This window comes from Jaculus jaculus, chromosome 5 (genome assembly GCF_020740685.1).
Source record: "Jaculus jaculus isolate mJacJac1 chromosome 5, mJacJac1.mat.Y.cur, whole genome shotgun sequence".
NCBI classification, from domain to species: Eukaryota; Metazoa; Chordata; class Mammalia; order Rodentia; family Dipodidae; genus Jaculus; species Jaculus jaculus.
The window spans coordinates 78,923,908-78,945,300 of NC_059106.1; the positions used below are offsets into that span (position 1 = coordinate 78,923,908).

The window sequence follows — 21,393 nt, forward strand, 5'->3', positions numbered from 1 at the left end:
AAACATGAAAACACACGATAGTTTTACACTTTGCTGGTTTTCACTTAGGGTATCCTGGAGCTTTCAAATTAAATATGTAAGGAAGGACAGGAAGGGATTTATTTCAAACTTGCAGATCCAGGAGAAGTTCCATCCATGGAGGAAGAAGTTGGCTCCCTTTCATCAGAGAAACCAGCAAGCACAAAAACCTGCAGCAAGCAGGAGCCCAGGCAGAGCTCAAGGCTCTCTGCATACCTTAGGGCTGGACCCCAGGACCTGCCCCCAGTGACACCTCCTCCATCAGGCAGCTGGAGACTTAAGTGAGTAGCTTAACCTCAATCAAAAATACTGGAGGGCCAGGCATGGTGGCACATGCCTTTAATCCCACCACTCGGAAGGCAGAAGCAGGAAGATCGCCATGAGAGACCTCCCTGAGACTACATAGTGAATTCCAGGTTAACCTGGACCAGAGATAGACCCTACCTTGATCCCCCCCACCCCCCAAAAAAAATAAAGTACCGGAGGCTATGAGGGACATTCACCACAGTGGGCAACTGTATATGCTTACAGTTTTTGGCAGGTTCAAGGTTGTTAGGGAGTGTCCTTGTTTGGTAGCCCCTGCCCTGACTGGCCCAGAAGCCATTGTTGACCCTTATGAGATCACACAGGCAGTTGCAGAGGCCCCACCCACTTTCTAGGACTCACTCTCTCTACTGCATGTCCCATGTGCCCTGGAAGCTGCTGGCCAGGGATTGGGGCTGGGGGAGCTCTGGGCTGGCACCTCCCATGCCCCCCCCCAGCCCAGAAGCCAGCAGGACATGAAGGTCAAAGGCCTTTTCTTTACACCTCTTCCTGTTGACCCTGAATTCCCACACTGTGGCTCTCAGGTCCTGACCACCTCCAGGACCTAACTTGGAAAAATGCAAGCTGGTGGTGCCTGCCGCCCAAGCTGGAGAATGGGAGTGTGGGGGTGAGTGGAGGGTGAGTAGTGCGGGCACCCATGGCACAGTTGGGGGTAAGCTCCTGGACCCGGGGTGGAATGCAAGGGTCTGTCTAGCTCTACCCTTCCTTCTGAGCCACCTCCAGCTATGTGTGTGCACACGCATGTACAAAGGCTGTTTACTGAGGACTATAGCCATGGTCACTGTACCCCAAAGCCTAAGAAATTCTGACTCAGTCCTGACTAGTTTCAAAGGTCCCACGAGCCTCACAGTGGGCTTAAAGCAGGCAGCAAGAGAAGCAGCCTTTGGGCCACAGGCCATCTCATAGGGTCCTGGGCGAAGACCTCATCTCCAAGGTCCTAAAAGTCAGTAACAAACCCTACTGGCCAAAAACCCCAAGGGCTGCTGGGAGGTTCCTAACCATGAATCGGGGAGTGAGACAAGGCCATCAAGAAGATACAAAGGAACCCAGGTGTGGTGGCACATGCCTTTAATCCCAGCACTCAGGAGGCAGATGTAGGAGGATCATCATAATGAATTTGAGGCCAGCCTGAAACGACCACATAGTGAATTCCAGGTCAGAGCAAGACCCTACCTCAAAAAAAAAAAAAAAAAAAGAAGCTGGGCATGGTGGTGCACACCTTTAATCCCCAGCACTTGGGAGGCAGAGGTAGGAGGATCACTGTGAGTTCAAAGCCACCCTGAGACTAAATAGTAAATTCCAGGTCAGCCTGGGCTAGAGTGAGACCCTACCTAAAAAAAAGAAAGAAAGAGAAGAAAGGAAAAAAGAGGTGAGTACTGCAGAGATGGCTTAGCAGTTAAGGCACTTAACTTTGCCTTTAAAGTCTAAGGACCCACGTTAGATTCTCCAGGTCCCACATAAGCAAAGCCAGATGCACACGGTGGCACAAACGTCTGTAGTGTCTAGAGGCCCTGGGGTGCCCCATTCTCTCTCTGCCTTTCTCTCCCTCTCGCTAAACTTAAAAAAAAAAAAAAAAAGATATAGAGGGGACCTCAGAGATGGTAAATTCTGGTCCCTCTTGGGCAAATCTCTTGTCTGCCCACAGGTCCTGTGGACTGTCTCAGACCCATTCAGTTCTTTGGTGTCCTAGCCCCCAGGTGAGTGGCCACCCCCTTCCTGCTGCCCCTCTGCCCTCCTCTTTCTGTGGCCTTGCCCAGCCTCTGCCAGTTTTCGAGCCTTCAAGAGCCTTGGCATCCGTGAACCCCATTGAGAGGCCCTGGAGGAGGAACGAGAAGTGAGGAATTCCAGAAGACTTTACCAAGGAAGACCGCCATGACCCACAGAAAAACATCAGAGCCGACACAGATACGGGAGTCCCCTGTAGAGTCCCAGGTCAAGCAGCCCCTACCAGAACAGCCTCCAAAAGAGTCCCTGCCTGAGGACTCTGGCCTCAAGGCAGTTTCTGGCATGCACACACTCTATGTGGGCCACCTGAACCCCCAGTTCTCAGTGCCCGTACTTGCCTGCCTGCTGCGTGATACCCTGGAGCAGCTGGAGCTGCCAGTGGCACGGGAACACATTGAGGTGGTGAGGCGGCCCCGGAACACATATGCATTGGTGCAGGTGGCCACCTCCAAGGCCAGCCTGGCCTCCCTCCCCTGGCGCCTACAGATGGCCCTGGAGGAGCAGCTGATCCTCAAAGAGCTCACCGCTCGTGGCAAGGAGTTGGTGATGAGCGAGGGCTGGGACCCCTTAAACCACAGGGAGGTAAGTGGGACTTGCCCAAGCACCAACCCCATACTAGGACCACAAGTGTGAATGTCATGGGGAATTGGGGACAAACCCATACACTCAGGAGGTGTGACTCAGGTGACTATCCTGTTTCACCCAGGGAGATACTGCCCTAAGGCCTCTTTTCTCAATCCACCCCTGGGTCTGCGAGGGTATGCCCAGTCCTGATTCTCCTTGGTCCATCCCATTTGTCCACTTGACAAACACCAGCACCTATGCTGGGCCAGGAACAAGGCTGAGAAGGGCAGTTTAGATGCTACCGGTCACAAAGTCAAAGTGGCTACAGGCCCTCACTGCAACTGGAGGCAAATACGTTAGGAGACCTAAAATCCAGGCTGGGACTTAGGGAGCTTGAGGAAGGAGGTGCAGGAGGGACAACCAGCAAAGGCGAAGGGACTGGGGTGAGGGGTGCTACGCTTGAAGGACAAGCCTGTTCTCTAGCCCTTTATTTTTTTATTATTATTTATTTATTATATTTATTTTTTTATTATTTTATTTTATTATTTTATCTATTTTTATTTATTAATTTAAGACAGATTGAGAATGTGTGTGCCAGGGCCTCCAGCCACTGCAAATGAACTCCAGACACATGTGCCACCATGAGCATCTGGCTTACACGGGACCTGGAGAATCAAATCAGGTCCTTAGGCATCTTAGGCAAGCACTTCAACCTTAAGCCATCTCTCCAGCCCTTTATACTTTTTATCTTGAATGTTTTTATTTATTTGAGAGGGAGAGGAAGAGGCAGGGAGAATGGGTGTGACACCTTTTGACACAGGTATGCCTGCTTTCACGTTTCTATGGAAGTTCAGTAGTGTTTTCTGAAACTAGATTCATCTACTCTGGGGAGTGATGGGCTGGCAAGGTCACACCCTTCACCTCCAGGCACCAGCTCAGCTAGTGCCCAGCCCTGAAGGGACAAAGCCACAGGAAACAGGAAGTGACCACTGAGCTGGCATTTAGGACTGCTGAGAACTGTTAGAAGAGTTTCGACCCCAGTCCCAAAGGAGCCATCGCTTCCTTCCTTGCCCCAACACCCCACATCAGGTGCCTACAAAAAGCCTAGCTCAGCAGTTGCCCACACTGGCTGCAGGACATGGACAAGACTAGTCCCTTAGCTTGGGCGGGCAAGGGCGTGCATCAGGGATGCCTGTAAGAGCTACATCACAAGAGAGGGGATGATGGGGTCTAGCATTCGGTTTTAAGATAGAGGTTCCTGCTTTCAACCTGGGCTTACACACCCTGCTCATGACTCCCAGCAGGCCAGTGGCCCAAGCCCAAGCCACAGCCCTGGTCCCAGCCCTGGTCGTAACCCAGGCTTCAGCCTCCCACTACCAGCCCAGCCTGCAATCTCCTCGCCTAGTTGGTACCATGCTGGGCAGCGGCAAATCACCCAGAACCGGCCGAGTGGTGCACGCTCTGACAGCGCCATTGCACACCAGGAGATCCTGGGCCAGGAGCAGCTCTTCCAGGGTGCCTTCCTGGGCAGTGAGACACGAAACATGGAGTTCAAGCGGGGCAGTGGTGAGTACCTGAACCTGGCCTTCAAGCACCATGTGCGGCGCTACGTGTGCGCCTTCCTCAACAGTGAGGGTGGCAGCCTGCTCGTGGGTGTGGAGGACAGCGGCCTGGTGCAGGGCATTCGCTGTGGTCATCGTGAAGAGGACCGCGCCCGCCTGCTGGTGGACTCTATTCTGCAGGGCTTCAAGCCCCAGGTCTTTCCTGACGCCTACACCCTCACCTTCATCCCTGTCATCAGCACCTCCACCACCAGTGTGCCCCTCAAGGTGAGTTGCCAGCCAGGTAGCCACCCAGCAGGATAGTGGCTGTGTGACTGCTGAGTGAGCAGAGAGCTGGGGTGGGAGCAAGTGGAACAGGATTTGGGGAAGGGAGCCCACTAGGCTGCCTAAAGGAGCCAGGGTGAAGTATAGGGTGATGTGGGCAAGCCTACAACAGCCACCGTCAGATGTGGCATCCCCTGACTTGCCACTGCTCCTGCCAAGGTACTCCGCCTGACTGTGCATTCCAAAGTCCAGGGCGAGCCACAGCTCTATGAGACAGACCAGGGAGAAGTGTTCCTGAGACGTGATGGGAGCATCCAAGGCCCACTGTCTGTCGGCGCCATCCAGGACTGGTGCAGGCAGGTGAGGAGGCTAAGGTCTGAGGGATGTTGGGCCAGTCCTTCCTGGGCTCCTTTGGTCCCTCACCAAGCAGTCCCAGGCAAGCCAGGATCCTGCACAGGAGGGCTAGACGGAAGGACCCTCACCTCCACCCACAGGACACTGCTTGGTGGCTGGGGTCTCCCTAGAGAAATCTCTGTATATCTTTCCATTGACCTGATAGCCCCAGCCCACCCTGCTTGGGTAGTTTAGACATTCTGTTGTTGAATAACCGGGAGACAAGGAGATTGGAATACAGATATGCTACAAATGGGGGAGACCATGGTATCAAGGGACAGGTGGGTGCTAAACTGAGTCCCAGGAGGAGCCTTTCTACGAGGAATTACCAAGTGCTGAAAGAGTAGTGGAAAACGGGAGCTGACAGAAGGATGTGCCCAAGTAGCAATCCTGCCCTGCCCCTGGGAGGCTGCGCCATCCTCATGTGTGGTGTGCCAGTAGCTTCAAGACCCCGGGGCTCTTGGCCAGAGGCAGCAGCATAGCCAACCACCCTCAATCTGTGGTTCACCTGAGGGTAGATAGCCAGGGACAATGTCAGCTCGGCCATCTACTGCCATGCTGTCCCCTCAGAAGTGGACAACAGAGCTGGGCAAGCTGGAGGAGAAGGTGAAGGTGCTGACGGGCGAGAAGGAGCAGCTCCAGCTGCAGCTGCGGCAGCACCGGTCCAGGCTGTGCGGCTGCTGCGTCCTGTGACGATGTGTCCTGTGACGATGTGCTCCATGCGCCGCGGAGGCCCTCTGGACGCCTCTGCACACACACAGGCCGCATGCACATGGATGTAGCTCTGGCCTCCTCTCCTTCAGCACTGCAGATGCTGGGCCCATGTGGTAGCGTAGCTCATCAACTGTTCTCAGCCCAGCCCCAAGGAACCTTACTTCAGAAGGAATTTTAGCTGAGCTAGTATAAAGGACTCTCCCTCCTTAAATGTTCCTTTTGCCTGAGCTGGGTACTGTAGTCAACTTGACAGGCCAGAAAGGAATCTGTCATCTTGGGAAGGCCACTTGCAGCCAGCAAAGCCTACATGTTAACCGGGTATGGGACAAACAAACTGCCCTGCAGCCCTACCACTAACTTGCTAGAACTTGCCATTGTCAGTGTTCCTTAATAGAGTACACTCATTACAACCAGGAGTGCCTGATTATCTCTAGGACCCTTGGTCAGCCAGCCAGATACTGCAGATCACAAGTCCCATACCCAACCCACCTCGGCCTGAGAGGCAGAGCTTGTCCTGGGCTACCACACAGACTGTGGCTCCTCAGTACCAAGTCCAGCTCTGTCTGAAAGACCAGGTGCATGAGGCAAAAGTACTCACCTCAGCCTCAGTCCCTTTACCCATGTGACCGTGGGCTATCCCTGCCAGCCGTAGCCAAGCAGCTCTGAGAGTCCCTGGAGGAGTTTCTAACCATTCTCACGCTTCTCTACTGACTGACCTTACAGCCCAAGCAGATCCTGTTCTCCTGCCTTCCATGCCGGGCTGTTTCACCATGAAATCCCCTGTGCTCACCTCCTGCTGCCCCTTGAACCAGCCATGCCAACTGTACTGGCTGCTCCCCTGTCCTGTTACCCTTTTCCCTCAGAAAGCGAAGAGAACTTTGCTTCTCTCCACCTTCAAGTGGAACCCAGACTGTCCTTGAACTTGAGGCAATCTTCCTGCCTCAGTCTCCCAAGTACTGGGATTACAGGTAGTAGTTCCTCCATCCCCCACCCTGACCACCACAGTACTGTCACCAGTTGTTTCCTCACCAAAACACAGGGTTCAGTCTAATGAGTGTTTGCTGGACCTTAAACAAGATGCTTCATTGCTTAAAAAGATGTCAGTCATCAGCGTTCACTTCTGCAGTAGAGGCCCTTGACCACATCCATAGAGTGGGTATTAAAGGAAAAACTTTGAAAACCAGCACCTACTTCCAGCCCATTCGCTAGCCAAGGGACACTTCCTAGACCACCTACAACTGCTCCAAGACTCGATCTTCCTGTGCATTAAGGAGGATCCAACCCCTGCCACCACTCACCAAGCTTACAGCAGACAAACGTGACTGCGCATGCTCAAATCTTGACAAGTCATCCACCCACTGTGCTGTCCCCAACAACACAGAATGTACTACTAAGGTGTGGTTTAGGGGACGAGCATGTCACTAGCTAGCACATGTAAAATCATGGGATGTATCCCCAGCACAATAAAAAATAAAATGAAGCCAAGTGTGGTGGCACAAGCCTTTATTCCCCAGCACTCGGGAGGCAGAGGGAGGATAGCCATGACTTGAAGGCCACCTTGAGACTACATAGTGAATTCCAGGTCAGACTGGACCAGAGTGAGACCCTACCTTAGAAAACAAAACAAAAAAGCCAGCCGTGGTGGCTCACGCCTTTAATCCCAGCACTCAGGAGGTAGAGGTAGGAGGATTGCCAAGAGTTCGAGGCCATCCTAAGACTCCATAGTGAATTCCAGGTCAGCCTGGGCTAGAGTGAGACCCTACCTCAAAAAGCCAAAAAAAAAAAAAAAAAAAAAGAAAGAAAGCAAAACAAAAAATAAAATAAAGTGAAGCCAGAAGGTAGTGTTTGAGTACCATCCATTGGCAAGCACGCCGGATGCTGGTCCAGACATCTAGATCCTCAGAAGTGTTTTACTGGAAGGAGCAGGGGAGCACAGCTAGCTGCTCTTGCTCAGTTGACACTGCTGCCTTCTGGTGCCGTCTATAGCCAGCATGGCAAGCTTTGGGGAGCAAGTGAGGGCCTCTCTGTCAAAAGGTTATGCAGGTGACCAGCATAGCGCAACTGTCCAATGTTGAGGCCATCTTCCCCAAGGGCAGAAACACGAGAAGACTTCCATACAACCCCCACGCCTAGCCATATCCTTACTGTTGTGGGGCTCTGTTGTCCCCAAGTATGCATATCCCTTTAGGAGCACTCCTTCAGAATGGGGCATGAAAGAAAAGCCTAGAAGCACACTCAATCAGCCACAAGTAAGGTGTGAAAACTGGAAGTGAAGATGTTCTGCTTTGAGAAACAGGCCGTCAAAAGGAGGCTTGAGCCGGGCATGGTCGTGCACACATTTAATCCCAGCAACTTGGAGGCAGAGGTAGGGTGATCACCATGAGGCTTCCCTAAAGTGAATTCCAGGTCAGCCTGGGCTTAGAGTGAAACTCTGTTGCGGGGGGTGGGGGGGAGAGCTTGCTCATGGTCAGGAGGCAGAGGACATGCTTCTGAGTCTCAAGGGAGATGGTGGACCAGGGAGTCAAAAAGAGTCTCTAAGATTTATCATGGTTTACTGTCTAGAATTATGGAAGCTGTTGTCAATACCAATAAGAACAATAAAGGGTCTCTTTGGTAGGAGCTGCTAAAACAACTTGTAACACATTTTCCTCCCAAACTTCCATATCTGGCTAACAAATGAAGGCTGTGACCAGCAGAACTTGTGGCCAAAGCCCAGGTAGTTGCCAATGTCAACAATGCCCCACAATTTTCTTTAGAGGGAACCCTGCTTCCAGTGACCTTGCACTGTCAGATCTGAGCTGCAGAGGCTGGGGAGGGCAGACAGCAGTCATGCCTGCCAGCTGAAAACTCCTGTGACCAGCTGTCCAGCTCCATCTGTGAGGTGTGGCCGCACAGCAGGCAGAGAAAAGCAGCCTGTGTAAGTGGTCTATAGCGCCGCCTGTTGCCCATGTTAAGAAGCACACACAGCACTGAGTAACTTTCAATCTCCTGGCATGTGACAACTGAGATGTGAACCCTAGTTGGAAAATCCTGGTTTCTACTAACAAGAAAAGCTCAAGGCTGGGATCATAGTAAAACGCTTTGCAAACATAATGACCAGACTTCCATTCCCAGAACCCATATAAAAAGCCCAGGTATAGCTGGGTGTGGTGGCACACACCTTTAATCCTAGCACAGGGAGTCAGAGATAGGAGGATCAGCATGAGTTCAAAGCTACCCTGAGAATACATAGTGAATTCCAGGTCAGCCTGGGCTGGCGTGAGACTCTATCTCAATTAAAAAAACAAAACAAACAAACAAAAAAAAACAAAAAACCAGGTGTGATGTGTGATGGCACAAGCTTGGAATCCTAGTACTGGGAAGACAGAGACAAGCAGATCCTGGGTCTCGATGGCAGGCCAGTCTAGCAGAAATGCTGAGTTCCAGGACAGTGAGAGACACCATCTCAGAAACGCTGATGACACCAGAGAAATGACCCAGGGTTACCCTATGGCCTCACACCCAGACATATAATCTTGTTTCTTATTTCTAAACAAAGCATCAGGTGGCTCACTGGTCACTGTGCTCCTGGAAAAGCCCTGGCACCACAGGTCAGTGACCACACATAGGTGCCCCCAGCCAGTAACATAAAGAGAAGCAGGAATTAAGCACACCTCTGGTTCTCCATTATTTATTTAAGAGTAATACTACATCCAGCCAGAATAGGGCAAGCACACAGCCATGCCTATTACTGTGCCATATTAAGAAAATAACTTTTCATATTGCATTTCAACTGTAGTAACACCATTCTGGAACAAAGAGCACCCTCAAGGCAGAGCCAAGTGCACACCAGAGGGTTTTAGAGACAACTTCCCCAAAGATCCCTTGTTTTTAAGTGACCCCTTGATGCAAGGAGTGTCCCCAGGCCCAGGAACAGGAAGCATAGCCAGAGGCACAGGGTCTTTGAGCCAGACTTCAGAGACAGCCTGTCATTTCATGTGGCATCAAACTGGACATCCCCTTGGATGAGGACCTGCCCCAGCTGGCACCGAGAATCCCCTACATTGAGCAGCACTGAAATTTTGGGTGGAATCACACTGCTCTATATGGCAATGCCCCCAGGCACCAGCACTAGCTGCGTAAGTCCACATGGCACTGGGCACTGTAAGGCCCCAGAAAACCCAAGGAAAATCACCAGGCAACGCACTCAAATCCACTGGCGATGCGATGCGAGGTAGTTTGAGAAACAAGGTGTTGATGGCCCGCTTACCTCTGGCTATCAGCAGTTCCCAGTCAGTCCGGCTTCCTATCTCAGAAACTCAAACCACAGAGTAGAGTGTCAAGTGTCATGGCAACAGTCAACGTGTCAAAGAAGCCAGTATAAATGATGGGACATGCAAGTGACAAAGTTTTCCAAATACCTTTCCCCATAATAAAATAATCTCAATAAAAACATAATTTAAAGGAAGTGTCAAAAGCTGAGTGTAAAATCAAAGCTGTAAACTCTTATCAAAGTTGAAAGCTTTCTTGAAGAATCATCCCTGTTTAAGAGAAAGAAAGAGAGGAAGAGAATATTAATGGAGAAAGTCAACTGCCACAGGGAATGATGCCATTTCCATAGAAGAACAGGAGGACGATGTAACTGGAAGTTACACTTGCAATTCCCAAGGAGCCATCCATTTAAGGCCTCAGAGACCACTGTGTCTCAACCAGATGCAAGCACTCTGTCCACAGAACCAGCAGCTCATGCTCTGGCTGCTGACAGGTAGGTCTCATCATGGCTGGCACAATCCTCCATGTTTTGTTTTGTTTTGTTTTGTTTTTTTCCCTCTACATCAATTCCTTACACTGGCCAACATCTTACAGCAAACTCCCTGGGTAGGTTACCAAGTGTACCTGTGTCATACCCTCCTCCCTGGCAAAGCAAACCCCCCTTTCTGGTGCCGACTTCTCCTGCACACCCACATCTAAGGTCCTCACACAGCAGGGGATCAGTCACCAAGGCAGAAAGGTGACCAGTCAGATGATCGCAGAATCAAACCAGCACAGGTCAACACGGACGTCCCTAGAGATGCGTGCTGGGTATATGGGATCTAGGGAAAGCTGTCCATCTGAGTCTTGGGACACCATCTCATCTGACTCATAGTCCCAGCTCTCCTTATAGATCCTCATTTTCTGACACCCTCTCCAGCACAATCTGCATTTTTGCCAGCACAGTCTACTCAGTAAATGACTTTCACAGCTCTCGGACTGCCTGTGGTTTGCGTAATTAGAAATTTGCATACCCTGCCACAAAAAAGACACATTCAAATCTGCTCTAGGATGATTTGAATTTGGCAGGACTTCTGGAAGCAGCAGCCATCGACAGCAAGCTACACTCAAGCATGTGAGTCTGAAGCACTTCCTGATGAGAGCTAGAGCTGTGAAATGGCATGCCGTACTGCCATGCCTGCCCACCTCCCTCAGGGGCTCCAAGCTCGTATCTCTAAACAGGGCCTAAAAATCAGCTCCCCAACTGCTCAGATCGGCACCTGCACATAGTCCACCACAGTGCTCAGAGCAGGGCAGGTGACTAGGAAGAGGGTGGCCCACTGACCTGACTAGTTCAATTCTCCAGTAGAAAAAATCTTTAGCACTAATGTTTCATGATATTCCTACAATTCCAATGTAATCACCAACTTCCTTTCTTTCCTTCCTCCTTTCCTTTACTCCCCCTACCCCCCCAAGGTAGGGTCTCACTCTAGCCCAGGCTGACCTGGAATTCACTAAGGAGTCTCTCAGGGTAGCCTTTAATTCATGGCGATCCTCCTACCTCTGCTTCCCCAGTGCAGAGATTAAAGGCATGCACCACGCCCAGCAGCTCTTCCTTTTTCTTTTTTTTTAAATCTTTTATTTATCTTTAAGGAGAAAGAGTGAGTGGGCATGCCAGGGCCTTTAGCCACTGCAAACAAACTCTAGATGTGTGCACCATTTTGTGCATCTAGCTTTTTATGAGTACTGGGAATTGAACCTAGGTCATTAGGATTTGCAGGCAAGTGCCTTAATTACTGACCATCTCTCCAGCCCACCAATTTCTTTTTCTTTTTCTTTTTTTTTTTTTGTTTTGTTTTCTGAGGTAGAGTCTCACTCTAGCTCAGGCTGACCTGGAATTCATTGTGTAGTCTCAGGGTGGCCTTGAACTCATGGTGGTCCTCCTACCTCTGCTGGGATTAAAGGTGTGCGCCACCACACCCGGCAATTTTCTTTTAATTAAAGATTGCAAATACTACTTACTAGGGATCAGTCATGATTTATTGATGGAAACTTCAGCTCTGTGATTTCAGAGTCGGGGGAGCTGCTCCCACTTCTGTCACTGTAAGTGTCCCTGTAGAATTCAGAAGGTTAATATTTATCTCCTGCCTACCAAAAACCCACTTTACTTCCTATTTTTATAGCCACCATTACAGGGACATGTGCCCACACAAACAAGAAATCTATACTATAGAAATCTAATAGTATAAGAAATCTATACTATATATATACATACTATATTTAGCAGAGGCCATAGAGAATTTCTCTCCTCTGGGTACAAGAGTTACCACCCCACATACTTCATCTTCGCATGCTAAGTAGATAAAGGGTGCAATAGAGAGTAAGTCCACTCGACTGTGGAAACTCAACCCCCTTAACATGGACCAGGGCATCATCTGCCCTCTGAGCATCATCACCAGACCCAGACACTACAAGGAGGAAACCTGAACAATATACGAGAGCAGTCCAAGAAAACCTTAGTTAAGAGTGGAACCTCCCCAGCAATGTGAGGAGAGCACGGACACCCAGTCCTGGCTCTGTGGACGTGCCTCACTGACCCCTGCTTCCAGGACAGAAGCCCAGAAATTGGTATCAGAAGCAGTGTTCACCTGGGAGAAAGCCGGCAGCCTTTCTGGAGGTAATGCGGGAGCCGCCCCACAGAGGCCAGGAGTAGGCCAAAGTAGGGTGGAGAGGGCTTGATAGGCCTGGACAGGAACTCGGGGTGGTACTGGACCCCAACAAAGAAAGGGTGATCTGAAACAGAAATTCAAAGGCCAGTAATGTGCACTGTGCGCCAAGTGTATTAGAGGAAAAGAAAGTCTTACATATACCCTGCAAGTATTGGAGAGTAATGCCATTATTTGCAACCAGGTAAAGAAAACCCAGGGGCTGGAGAGATGGCTTAGCGGTTAAGCGCTTGCCTGTGAAGCCTAAGGACCCTGGTTCGAGGCTCGGTTCCCCAGGTCCCACGTTAGCCAGATGCACAAGGGGGCGCACACATCTGGAGTTCGTTTGCAGAGGCTGGAAGCCCTGGCGCGCCCATTCTCTCTCTCTCCCTCTACCTGTCTTTCTCTCTGTGTCTGTCTCTCTCAAATAAATAAATTAAAAAAAAAAAAAAAACCCAGGCATGAGCCGGGCGTGGTGGCACACGCCTTTAATCCCAGCACTTGGGAGGCAGAGGTAGGAGGATCGCCATGAGTTCAAGGCCACCCTGAGACTCCATAGTGAATTCCAGGTCAGCCTAGACCAGAGTGATACTCTACTTCAAAAAAAAAAAAAAGAAAAGAAAAGAAAACCCAGGCATGAGCTAGCTGAGCCCCTTTCCCCAGTACTGTGGTCCCTTCCCACAGAGGGATCTGCTCCAGCCTCGTCCTGTCTCCTATGGTCTACATAGGTTGAGGCCAAAGTTCATGCAAGAGATGAAAAGAGGTGCAGCCCCCCCCTACATAGTGCTGCTTCCCACTTCCACCAACACCTTCTTCCTTCCCTCCCTTTCTTTTTATAATTATTTTTTATTTACTTGAGAGAGAGAGAGAAAACAAAAAGAGGGAGGAAAAGAGAAACAGACAGTGTATATGAGGAAGCCAGGGCTTCCTGCCACTGCAAATAAACTCCAAACACATGTGTCACTTTGTGCATCTGGCTTTATGTAGATACTGGGGAACTGAACCTGGGTTGTCAGGCTTTGCAAGCAAGTTCCTTTAACCACTTGAACCATCTCTCCAGCCCCTCTTTCTAAGTCAGGCTCTAGATATGGTCTAGAACTCATGATCACCCTGCCTCAACCTCCTGAGTACTGAAATTAAAGGTATGCGTCACCACACCTAGGTAACATGTATTCCTTACATTTTACTGACGTTTTACCATTTTTTAAAAAGTGGGGGTGCTGGAGAGATAGCTTAGCAGTTAAGGCACTTGCTGGTGAAGTCTAGACTCTCTGGGTACTGCAGAGCACAAGGTTGCACATGTGCACAAGGTGGTGCATGCATCCAGAGTTCAACTGCAGTGGCTGGAGGCACTGGTGCACTAATTCATTCTCTCTCTCTCTCTCTCTCACACACACACACACACACACACACGTTAAAAGAGAGAGAGTATGCCACTGCCCAGTACTCACCTTCCAACTCCACAATTTCCATCCTTTGACCTTCAACGTCTTGGCCAACAAACTTCAAACCTTGCTCCTCCAAGCACTTTTTCAAGACTGGATTCACCTGGTGAAGCAGGAAGACTCACTGTGCTGGCCTCTCTATCACTGCGTGTGCAGAGTAACAGAAAGGAACAGGCTCCCATCCTCACCTCGAATCGGTGGCGGTGTCTCTCTTCCAAGTAGTCTATGTCACCGTAGAGTTTCCCTGCAAAATCCCAGGTTGGATCTAACACTTGTGATTTCACAAAGAGCCTATTCATAGCTGCACTGCATTCCCAATTCACTTTGTATCATCTACGTAACCATCGCCTGCCACCACTGCCTGCTCTTGATACAATACAATCTGCATAAACTAAGCAGAACAGGCCTGCCACCTCCCTCAGCATGTGGCAGCTCCACCAAAGTGTCAAGCACTGTGCTGCTGGGAGCCAGCCTACCAAAAGCCAGCTCATGAGAGCAGCAGGAGAAAAGGAGGTAGTTCAGGGTGAAAGACACCTCTGAGGACATGCAGTCAAGCCACAGTTTAGGAAAGGTCAGTTAGTGCTTGGTGGCTATGATGAACAGGCGCTGTGTATGCAAATAGGGTACTTACTGACTCAGGCCTAGGAGACTGGAGGACTTGAAGACTGGCATTCAGATGACTCTCAAACTAGTTTGCCATGGAACCCCCCAACCAGCACCTTTGCCAATGGTTAGAAAGACAATGTTCCCAGTGGGAAGAGTAATTTGTTGTTATTATTATCCACTTAGAATAATGTTATTATTCACCTGCATGTGTGTGCATGCATTCCTATGTGAGTGTGCATCCACTTGTGCCACAGAACACATGTGGAGGCCAGAGGACGACTTCCGTGTTGGTCCTTGCCTGTCTACCTCACTTGAGTCAGAGTACCTTACTCTGGATCCTCATTCTGCTGGGCTTCTATGGGCTTCCAGGAAATCCTCTTGTCTCTGCTTTCCATCTTGCCATCAGTGACAGACAGCATGCTGGGATAACAGAAGCCTGCCATGGCTTCTGGCTTTTAACCTGGGGTCTCCAGCTAGAGCAGCAAGTACTTATCCACTGGACATCTCTCTAATCCCAGAGAAATTGTATGAATGATCTTCCTCCCCCAATTTTCCTAAGTCTTTAGCATCCGTCATTATTTGTTAGGATAAAAACTATTTAGACTGAATCGTATGAAATTGCCTTTTCTTTTTTATTTGGGGGGGGGGGGAGTTCAAGGTAGGGTCTCACTGTAGTCCAGGCTGACCTAGAATTCACTTTGTATCCTCAGGATGACCAAACTCACAGCAGCCTCCTACCTCTGCCTCCCGAGTACTAGGATTAAAGGTGGGCACCACCACGCCCAGTTTGAAATTGCCATTTTTGTTGAGCAAAACCCACCAAATCTCACATAGTTTAACTTACATATTACAACGAACTTAACTGTCTTGCTGAGGCACTTGCACCCCAGGACTCAGATGTGCTGCCAGTGACCTAAGGCCCGCACTGCTCCTCTGGCCAGCACAATGTACACTAACAAGAATTAGTAAGAGGAAAGAACCGCAAAACCAAGGACTGCTGGCCGGGCTCTTTGGAGCTGTAGCACCACCCTAACACATGCGCCCTGGACGGACAGGCCAAAGGCCGGCCTGAGGCAGCTTACTCATGACTGAGTTCTTGGTCTGGAACAGGGTTCTCCTCTTGCCCAGCCTCATGGTTCCGCCCATCTGTCCAGGGTTGTGTTCTGGCATGTCTACGACCTGGAGATATTCAGAAAACAAACGTGGACTTCCAAACTGTGCTTCCTGTAGACACCAGACCTCCTTTGCTTTCCAATGTGAAGCACTTCCTGCAAGATGCTGTCGCAAGAAACCACCTCCCAGCCATCATTATACTCCCGGGCAGGGATCCAACCCTTCACCCTGCCCTCAGGGTGCTGTCCCTGCTCTAGCCTACTGGCCTGTTAAGACAAAAATGGGAGAACGACTGGTACCATAGCAGAGACACAAAACTGTGTAATGAAATGCAGGTTCCCTGGGCCTGACACAAAGGGTATAGTGTCAGCACTCAGTTGAAAGGGGATGCTGCAGCTGACCTCCCTGCCCAGCACTCCTGAGCACTTGGTGATCTCAAGATCTTCCATATGTCCGCTCCCTCCACTCTGCTCTATTCCACAAGTTCAACTTCATGTCAGCAAACGTATTGATGCTAAGTGGATGAACTCAATAGCTTTGTCCCCTTCTATGTTCTCATACTGTTGTCTTAGTTGTCCTTGGTGACAAGAATAGGTCCCTAGTACACAGTAGCTACTTAGCATTTATAGAATACTGGGAGAAAAAAAAAAGCCTAGACATATGGACTGGGGACTCAGAGATGAAGAAAAGCACTGTCTCTCCTCTGAGTGTGTGTCAGTAGTGACAGGCTGTTCAGGCAATGTCTCAGGTGTGCCAGTCTGGGAAAGCGCTCCTCCCTACCACCCTTCCCTGGCAGCTTTTTCATCAGGTCCCGCCTACCTTTCTGAACTGTCACTGGGGTAATGTTAAGAGGTAAATACAAACTGGCGAGAAAAGCAGCTGGCATGGAGGAAGTTCCTGTGCTCACACTTCCTATGGGGACCATTTGTAAAGGGCTGTGGGAGCTGGGGGACAAGAGGTCTAAGAGTACAGGACCTAGAGTCCAAGGCCTCAGTGTTCTGTGGAAACAACCACGTGGTCTCACTGCCATTCTACCATCATTTGTGTCACAGACACCCTTTACCTCGTTAAGCCCCAGCAGGTTCAAACACTCCACTCACCACAGGATGACTGGTCTTAGGATCAAACTCTGTAGAATTGGCATCTGAAAAATTAGTTATGAAAATAGTTATAAACAAAACTGGTTACTTAAGCCCTCAATCATGACCAACTCTTAACTGAAAGTCAAATGTTTAGAAAACCAGGGACAGCATTCTTAAGACAGTATTGAACATACAAACACAAGTGACTCAACTCTTTAATATGGTAGGAAATTAAACTATACAAAACAGACCACAAGGCCGGGCGTGGTGGCGCACGCCTTTAATCCCAGCACTCGGGAGGCAGAGGTAGGAGGATCGCCGTGAGTTCGAGGCCACCCTGAGACTACATAGTGAATTCCAGGTCAGCCTGAGCCAGAGTGAGACCCTGCCTCGAAAAATCGAAAAACCAAAAAACAGACCACAAAACCAGCACTTATTTTAGATAATGTGTCCTAATGGCAGTTCCTACACTGTTTTAACTTTTTCACATCTCAGATTCTCTCTCCAAAGCAAACAAGAACTAGACCATCTAACTTTCTTTTATTTTCATTTCTCCTCAACATTCAATATGTTGCCTACTTAAGTGTCTCAGCCAATCACTACATTAACTATGCTTCATTCTAGCCTGTTTTTGTGTGTGTGCACGCGTGCGTGCACAGTAGCAAACACGTGATGCATGTGAAGCTCAGAAGACAACTTCAGGTGTCAGTCCTACCATCTGCTTTGGCAGGGTCTCTTGTCCACCACTGCACACACCAGGGTAGCTACGAGCTTCTGAAATTTTCTTTCCTATCTCCACTTCTCAGTCTGCCATAGGAGGGCTGAGATTACACATGCTCACTCGTGCATGCAACTTTACGTGGGTTCTGGAGATCCAAACTCAGGGCATCAGGCTTGCACATTAAGTGTTGTTCCCCAATGGGACTCTCCCCACCTCCCCCTTTGATTTCTATTTTGAGAAAGGCCTTGCTATGTTATGTTGTCCAGGCTGTCGTGGAACTGGTCCTGTACCCCAGGCAGGCCTCTAACTTGTGATCCTCTTGCTTCAACCTAAGTCTATGGGATGAGATTAACTGATTTTAACATAAACAATCTTTCTATCCTTTACCAAGCTTACTAACAATAAGCAAAGACAAAAGGATAAAGGATAAGCTCCTGGCACTGCTTGTTGGCTTTCTGTGTGAATGTGAGATAGTGCTTCCCTCCCAGGCCCAAACCAGACCTGGTCTGTCTCTCTCTGTCAAGGGTAGGCACTTTCCCAGGTCACCTGCCCATCCAAGGAGCCCTAGTAGGTAGGCAGTCCTTGCCAGAACTAAGAAGCAAGCTGCCTAATCCACTGGGCCACGGTCCCAGGGCTGCTGAAGAAGCAATGGCACTGCACGAGCCAGGCTGTTTTCACTACCTGCTTCCTTTTACAGCCAACCTAGGACTTGCCTAGTACTTGAATTACAGCTGGAACACTCTTCTACTGTCACTCCATTAACCACTCCCATTATCTAAGCCATAGGGACCCCTCCCACAGACGCCAGGCTTGCCCATGTGACTTGCTTTAGGCAGTGATACACTGGCAAGTCTGTCAAGTGTTTGCCCAGTGAGTCTGCCATTTTGGAAGTAAGCTGGCCACCATGTGCAAAGATGTTTGAGCTGAATTAATAAATGATGCACCACCAAGTAGAAGACATCAACTTGATGTCCTCACTAGGCTAAGGGCACTGCTGAACCAGGCAGGAGTGAATGAGCCTAGATACACAATGTGGAGCAGCAACTCAACTAACCTGGCTGAGTCTCCCACAGTAACCTGAAAAGTGACGAATCATTGTGTTGGAAGCCTGTGAGCTGTGGACTAGAATGCCACAGTAGTCCAGAGTAGGCATATATTTGAACATTTCCCACCCAAGAACTATTCGCATATGTTATTTCACCTTATTTACAGCTATGTGAAGTGGGAAGCATTTTGACATCTATTTTATGGAGGGAAAAAAAGCCAGTTGTGGTGCCTGCCACCAGTAGGATCTTGCTGAAGGGGCAGAGGCTGGAGGATCACAGGAGCTCAAGGCCAGCCTGAGCTACACATTTATGCTGGGCGTGGTGGCACACACCTTTAATCCCAGCACTCAGGAGGCAGACGTAGGAGGATCACCATGAGTTCGAGGCCACCCTGAGACTACAGAGTGAATTCCAGGTCAGCCTGAGTTGCAGTGAGACCCTGCCTCCAAAAACCAAAAACAACAGAAGCCCAGAAAGACCAAGTAACATGCCTGAAATCACCCACAGAAAATAGCAAGGCCAGAACCTGAGTCTAAGACTGACAGTCCCAGAGCCCATGTTTTAAGGCACTATCTGGGTGGTAACCACAGTGATCAAAGTGAAAAATCAGAAAACAGGAAATGTCTTGGATGAAGGAATATGTGACACTCCCGTGCACCAGCCGCATGCTTTATTGCACACTGAGAGGTACTAAGAAAGCAGGCATCTTGCTCACAGCTCCCAACCACCAGCACCCAATGGCTGTCACACCCTCCAAGGAACAACTAGGCAAGAATCTGTTTCCAAACACACTTACCTTGCCATCCCAGAACATTTCTTGAAAATTCAACCACTGCCAGCTGCATTCCTAAACACACGCCTTCCAGGGAGAGAGAAAAGCATGTGAAGTTTCACTGAGAAGGCAGCTCCCACACTTCCCCTCAGCCTGCCAAGGTCCATGTCCTGAGGGCAATCATACCCTGCTGACTTCCTACAGCAAGCAAGCAGCCCTACTCCCATGCTTTACCCTATACTGACTTAAAAACTAAGTCTAAGTGTGGAGATTTGATTCAGGTGTCCCCCATAAACTTAGGTCTTCTGAATGCTAGATTCCCAGATGATAGAGATTTGGAAATTAATGCCTCCTGGAGGCACTGTTCTGGGGGGCAGGTTTATGAGTGTTATACCCAGTGTCCCCTTGCCAGAACTTGGCACACCCTCCTGTTTCTGTTGTCCACCTGATGTTGGTCAGAGGGTGATGTCTACCCTCTGATCATGTCATCCCCTGCCATCGCGGAGCTTCCCCTAGTCTATAAGCCAAAATAAATCCTTTTTTCCCCAAAAAAACTGCTCTTGGTTGGGTTAGGGTTTTTGTCAGCAATGTGAACCTGACTGCAACACTAAAGATTCCAGGTGTTGAAAAGTTACCCAATGAGAGAGACAAGATTCCAGTTTTTTAATTCTCTCTTATTAAGTTCTCATTTACAAGCTAAAATCTACAGCTTCAGAAGACATTCGAAGTCACTTTGGCCAGTTAGTGGCTGGTATGCCAAGTAAGTAGGATATAAACCCAATCTAACATGCATTGCAAACAGACTGTCTTAGCCAACAGTTCATTCTCTCAAAATTCCATGTCTTCCTCGTCAAAAGAGAGACTGATGGGGGAGGGGTATGATGGAGAATGGAGTTTCAAAGGGTAAGTGGGTGGGGGAGGGTATTACCATGGGTATTTTTTATAATCATGGAAGTTGTTAATAAAAAATATATATTAAAAAATTCCATGTCATCTAAATGTAGCCCATAAACTTTCCATATACACAGTCTGAATTTCTTCCCAATTGAACCAAAAATGCTTCCACTTACGCTCTTCTCTAAAAACTCTGCATGTTTTGGGCTGGAGGGATTGCTTAGCAGTTAAGGCATTTGACTACAAAGGCAAAGGGCCCAGGTTCAATTCACCAGGACCCACGTTATCCAGATGCACAAGGGGGCACATGTATCTGGAGTTTGTTTGCAGTGGCTGGAGGCCCTGGCATGCCCATTCTCTCTGTCTCTCTGTCTCTCTCTCTTCCTCTGTCAAATAAATAAATAAAATACTTTTAAAAAATGCATGTCTTAGCCAGGCGTGGTGGCGCACGCCTTTAATCCCAGCACTCGGGAGGCAGAGGTAGGAGGATCTCCGAGAGTTCAAGGCCACCCTGAGACTACATAGTGAATTCCAGGTCAGCCTGCGCCAGAGTGAGACCCTACCTCAAAAAACCATAAAAAAAAAAAAAAAATGCATGTCTTGTTTCACTGTCATCCTACCTTAGTTACACCCTGGGCACCTTTTCTACTTAAGAGTGAAGGGACACAGCATAGCTCCTCACCCAAGAAAGGTTTTTTCTGTTTCCGAGCCCAGGCAATTGCTTGAATTTTTCCTTCTGTTCCTCGAACACCAAATCCTCCTGGAACCAGCACTCCACTGCACAAGACAACAAACCATAGGTAAATGAGTCCCTTTTCCACTTACCCAGCTGTCAGAACACTAAAGCAGACACTGCCATGACACTGCTGCCACGTACTGGACACATGCAGCTAGCCAGGGGTGGTTATTTAAAAACTGCTGGTGCTCTGTGCATGTGAACACTGCAAACACAGAAGGTCCAAACAGAACCTACGGCACAGTGTGTTGCTACTGATACTGCTACTGCACTTGCCCAAAGCACTTTGTTCCTAACTTTTCTTGAGACAAGGCCTGGCTTCAAGCTCACCTCTTGCCTCAGACTCAAGTGCTGAGACTATAGGCATGACACTAGGCTTAGCTCTGGTTCCTAACTTTTTTTTCTTTTTTTTTTTTTTTTTTTGGTTTTTGAGGTAGGTCTCACTCTAGCCCAGGCTGACCTGGAATTCACTATGGAGT

At 49.2% G+C, this 21,393-nt stretch overlaps 2 protein-coding genes across 4 annotated transcripts in view; one reads left to right on the forward strand and one right to left on the reverse strand.

Moving 5' to 3' along the window:
* Positions 1 to 2,214: 2,214 nt before the first annotated feature.
* On the forward strand, positions 2,215 to 5,543 carry Slfnl1 (schlafen like 1). 2 transcript variants are annotated; one of them, XM_004670491.2, is made up of 4 exons: positions 2,215 to 2,649; positions 3,933 to 4,460; positions 4,677 to 4,817; positions 5,421 to 5,543. In XM_004670491.2, the coding sequence occupies exons 1-4, from the start codon at positions 2,215 to 2,217 to the stop codon at positions 5,541 to 5,543; spliced, it is 1,227 nt and encodes a 408-aa protein (XP_004670548.2). The 2 variants fall into 2 exon arrangements, with proteins under 2 accessions (XP_004670548.2, XP_045004591.1); XM_045148656.1 differs by having other exon boundaries at positions 4,116 to 4,460.
* A 3,675-nt stretch (positions 5,544 to 9,218) lies between these two features.
* The window catches only part of Ctps1 (CTP synthase 1), a 34,292-nt gene continuing 22,117 nt past the window's right edge, over positions 9,219 to 21,393 (reverse strand). For both annotated transcript variants that reach the window (XM_045150834.1, XM_045150835.1), the window contains exons 11-19: positions 20,861 to 20,955; positions 19,309 to 19,371; positions 16,764 to 16,807; positions 15,633 to 15,729; positions 14,133 to 14,188; positions 13,951 to 14,047; positions 12,443 to 12,587; positions 11,817 to 11,907; positions 9,219 to 10,084 (exon numbers count right to left, since the gene is read on the reverse strand). In XM_045150834.1, the coding sequence (XP_045006769.1) occupies positions 11,823 to 11,907; positions 12,443 to 12,587; positions 13,951 to 14,047; positions 14,133 to 14,188; positions 15,633 to 15,729; positions 16,764 to 16,807; positions 19,309 to 19,371; positions 20,861 to 20,955 (682 nt within the window). In that variant the 3' untranslated portion in view covers positions 9,219 to 10,084; positions 11,817 to 11,822. The remainder of the gene's footprint in view (positions 10,085 to 11,816; positions 11,908 to 12,442; positions 12,588 to 13,950; positions 14,048 to 14,132; positions 14,189 to 15,632; positions 15,730 to 16,763; positions 16,808 to 19,308; positions 19,372 to 20,860; positions 20,956 to 21,393) is intronic.

Excerpts from the sequence above, each read along its gene's own strand:
- Slfnl1 (XM_004670491.2), top strand. The coding sequence starts at position 2,215 with ATGACCCACAGAAAAACATCAGAGCCGACACAGATACGGGAGTCCCCT. Across the intron at positions 4,461-4,676 it reads CCACCAGTGTGCCCCTCAAG|GTACTCCGCCTGACTGTGCA; the intron begins GTGAGTTGCCAG and ends GCTCCTGCCAAG. Across the intron at positions 4,818-5,420 it reads TCCAGGACTGGTGCAGGCAG|AAGTGGACAACAGAGCTGGG; the intron begins GTGAGGAGGCTA and ends CTGTCCCCTCAG.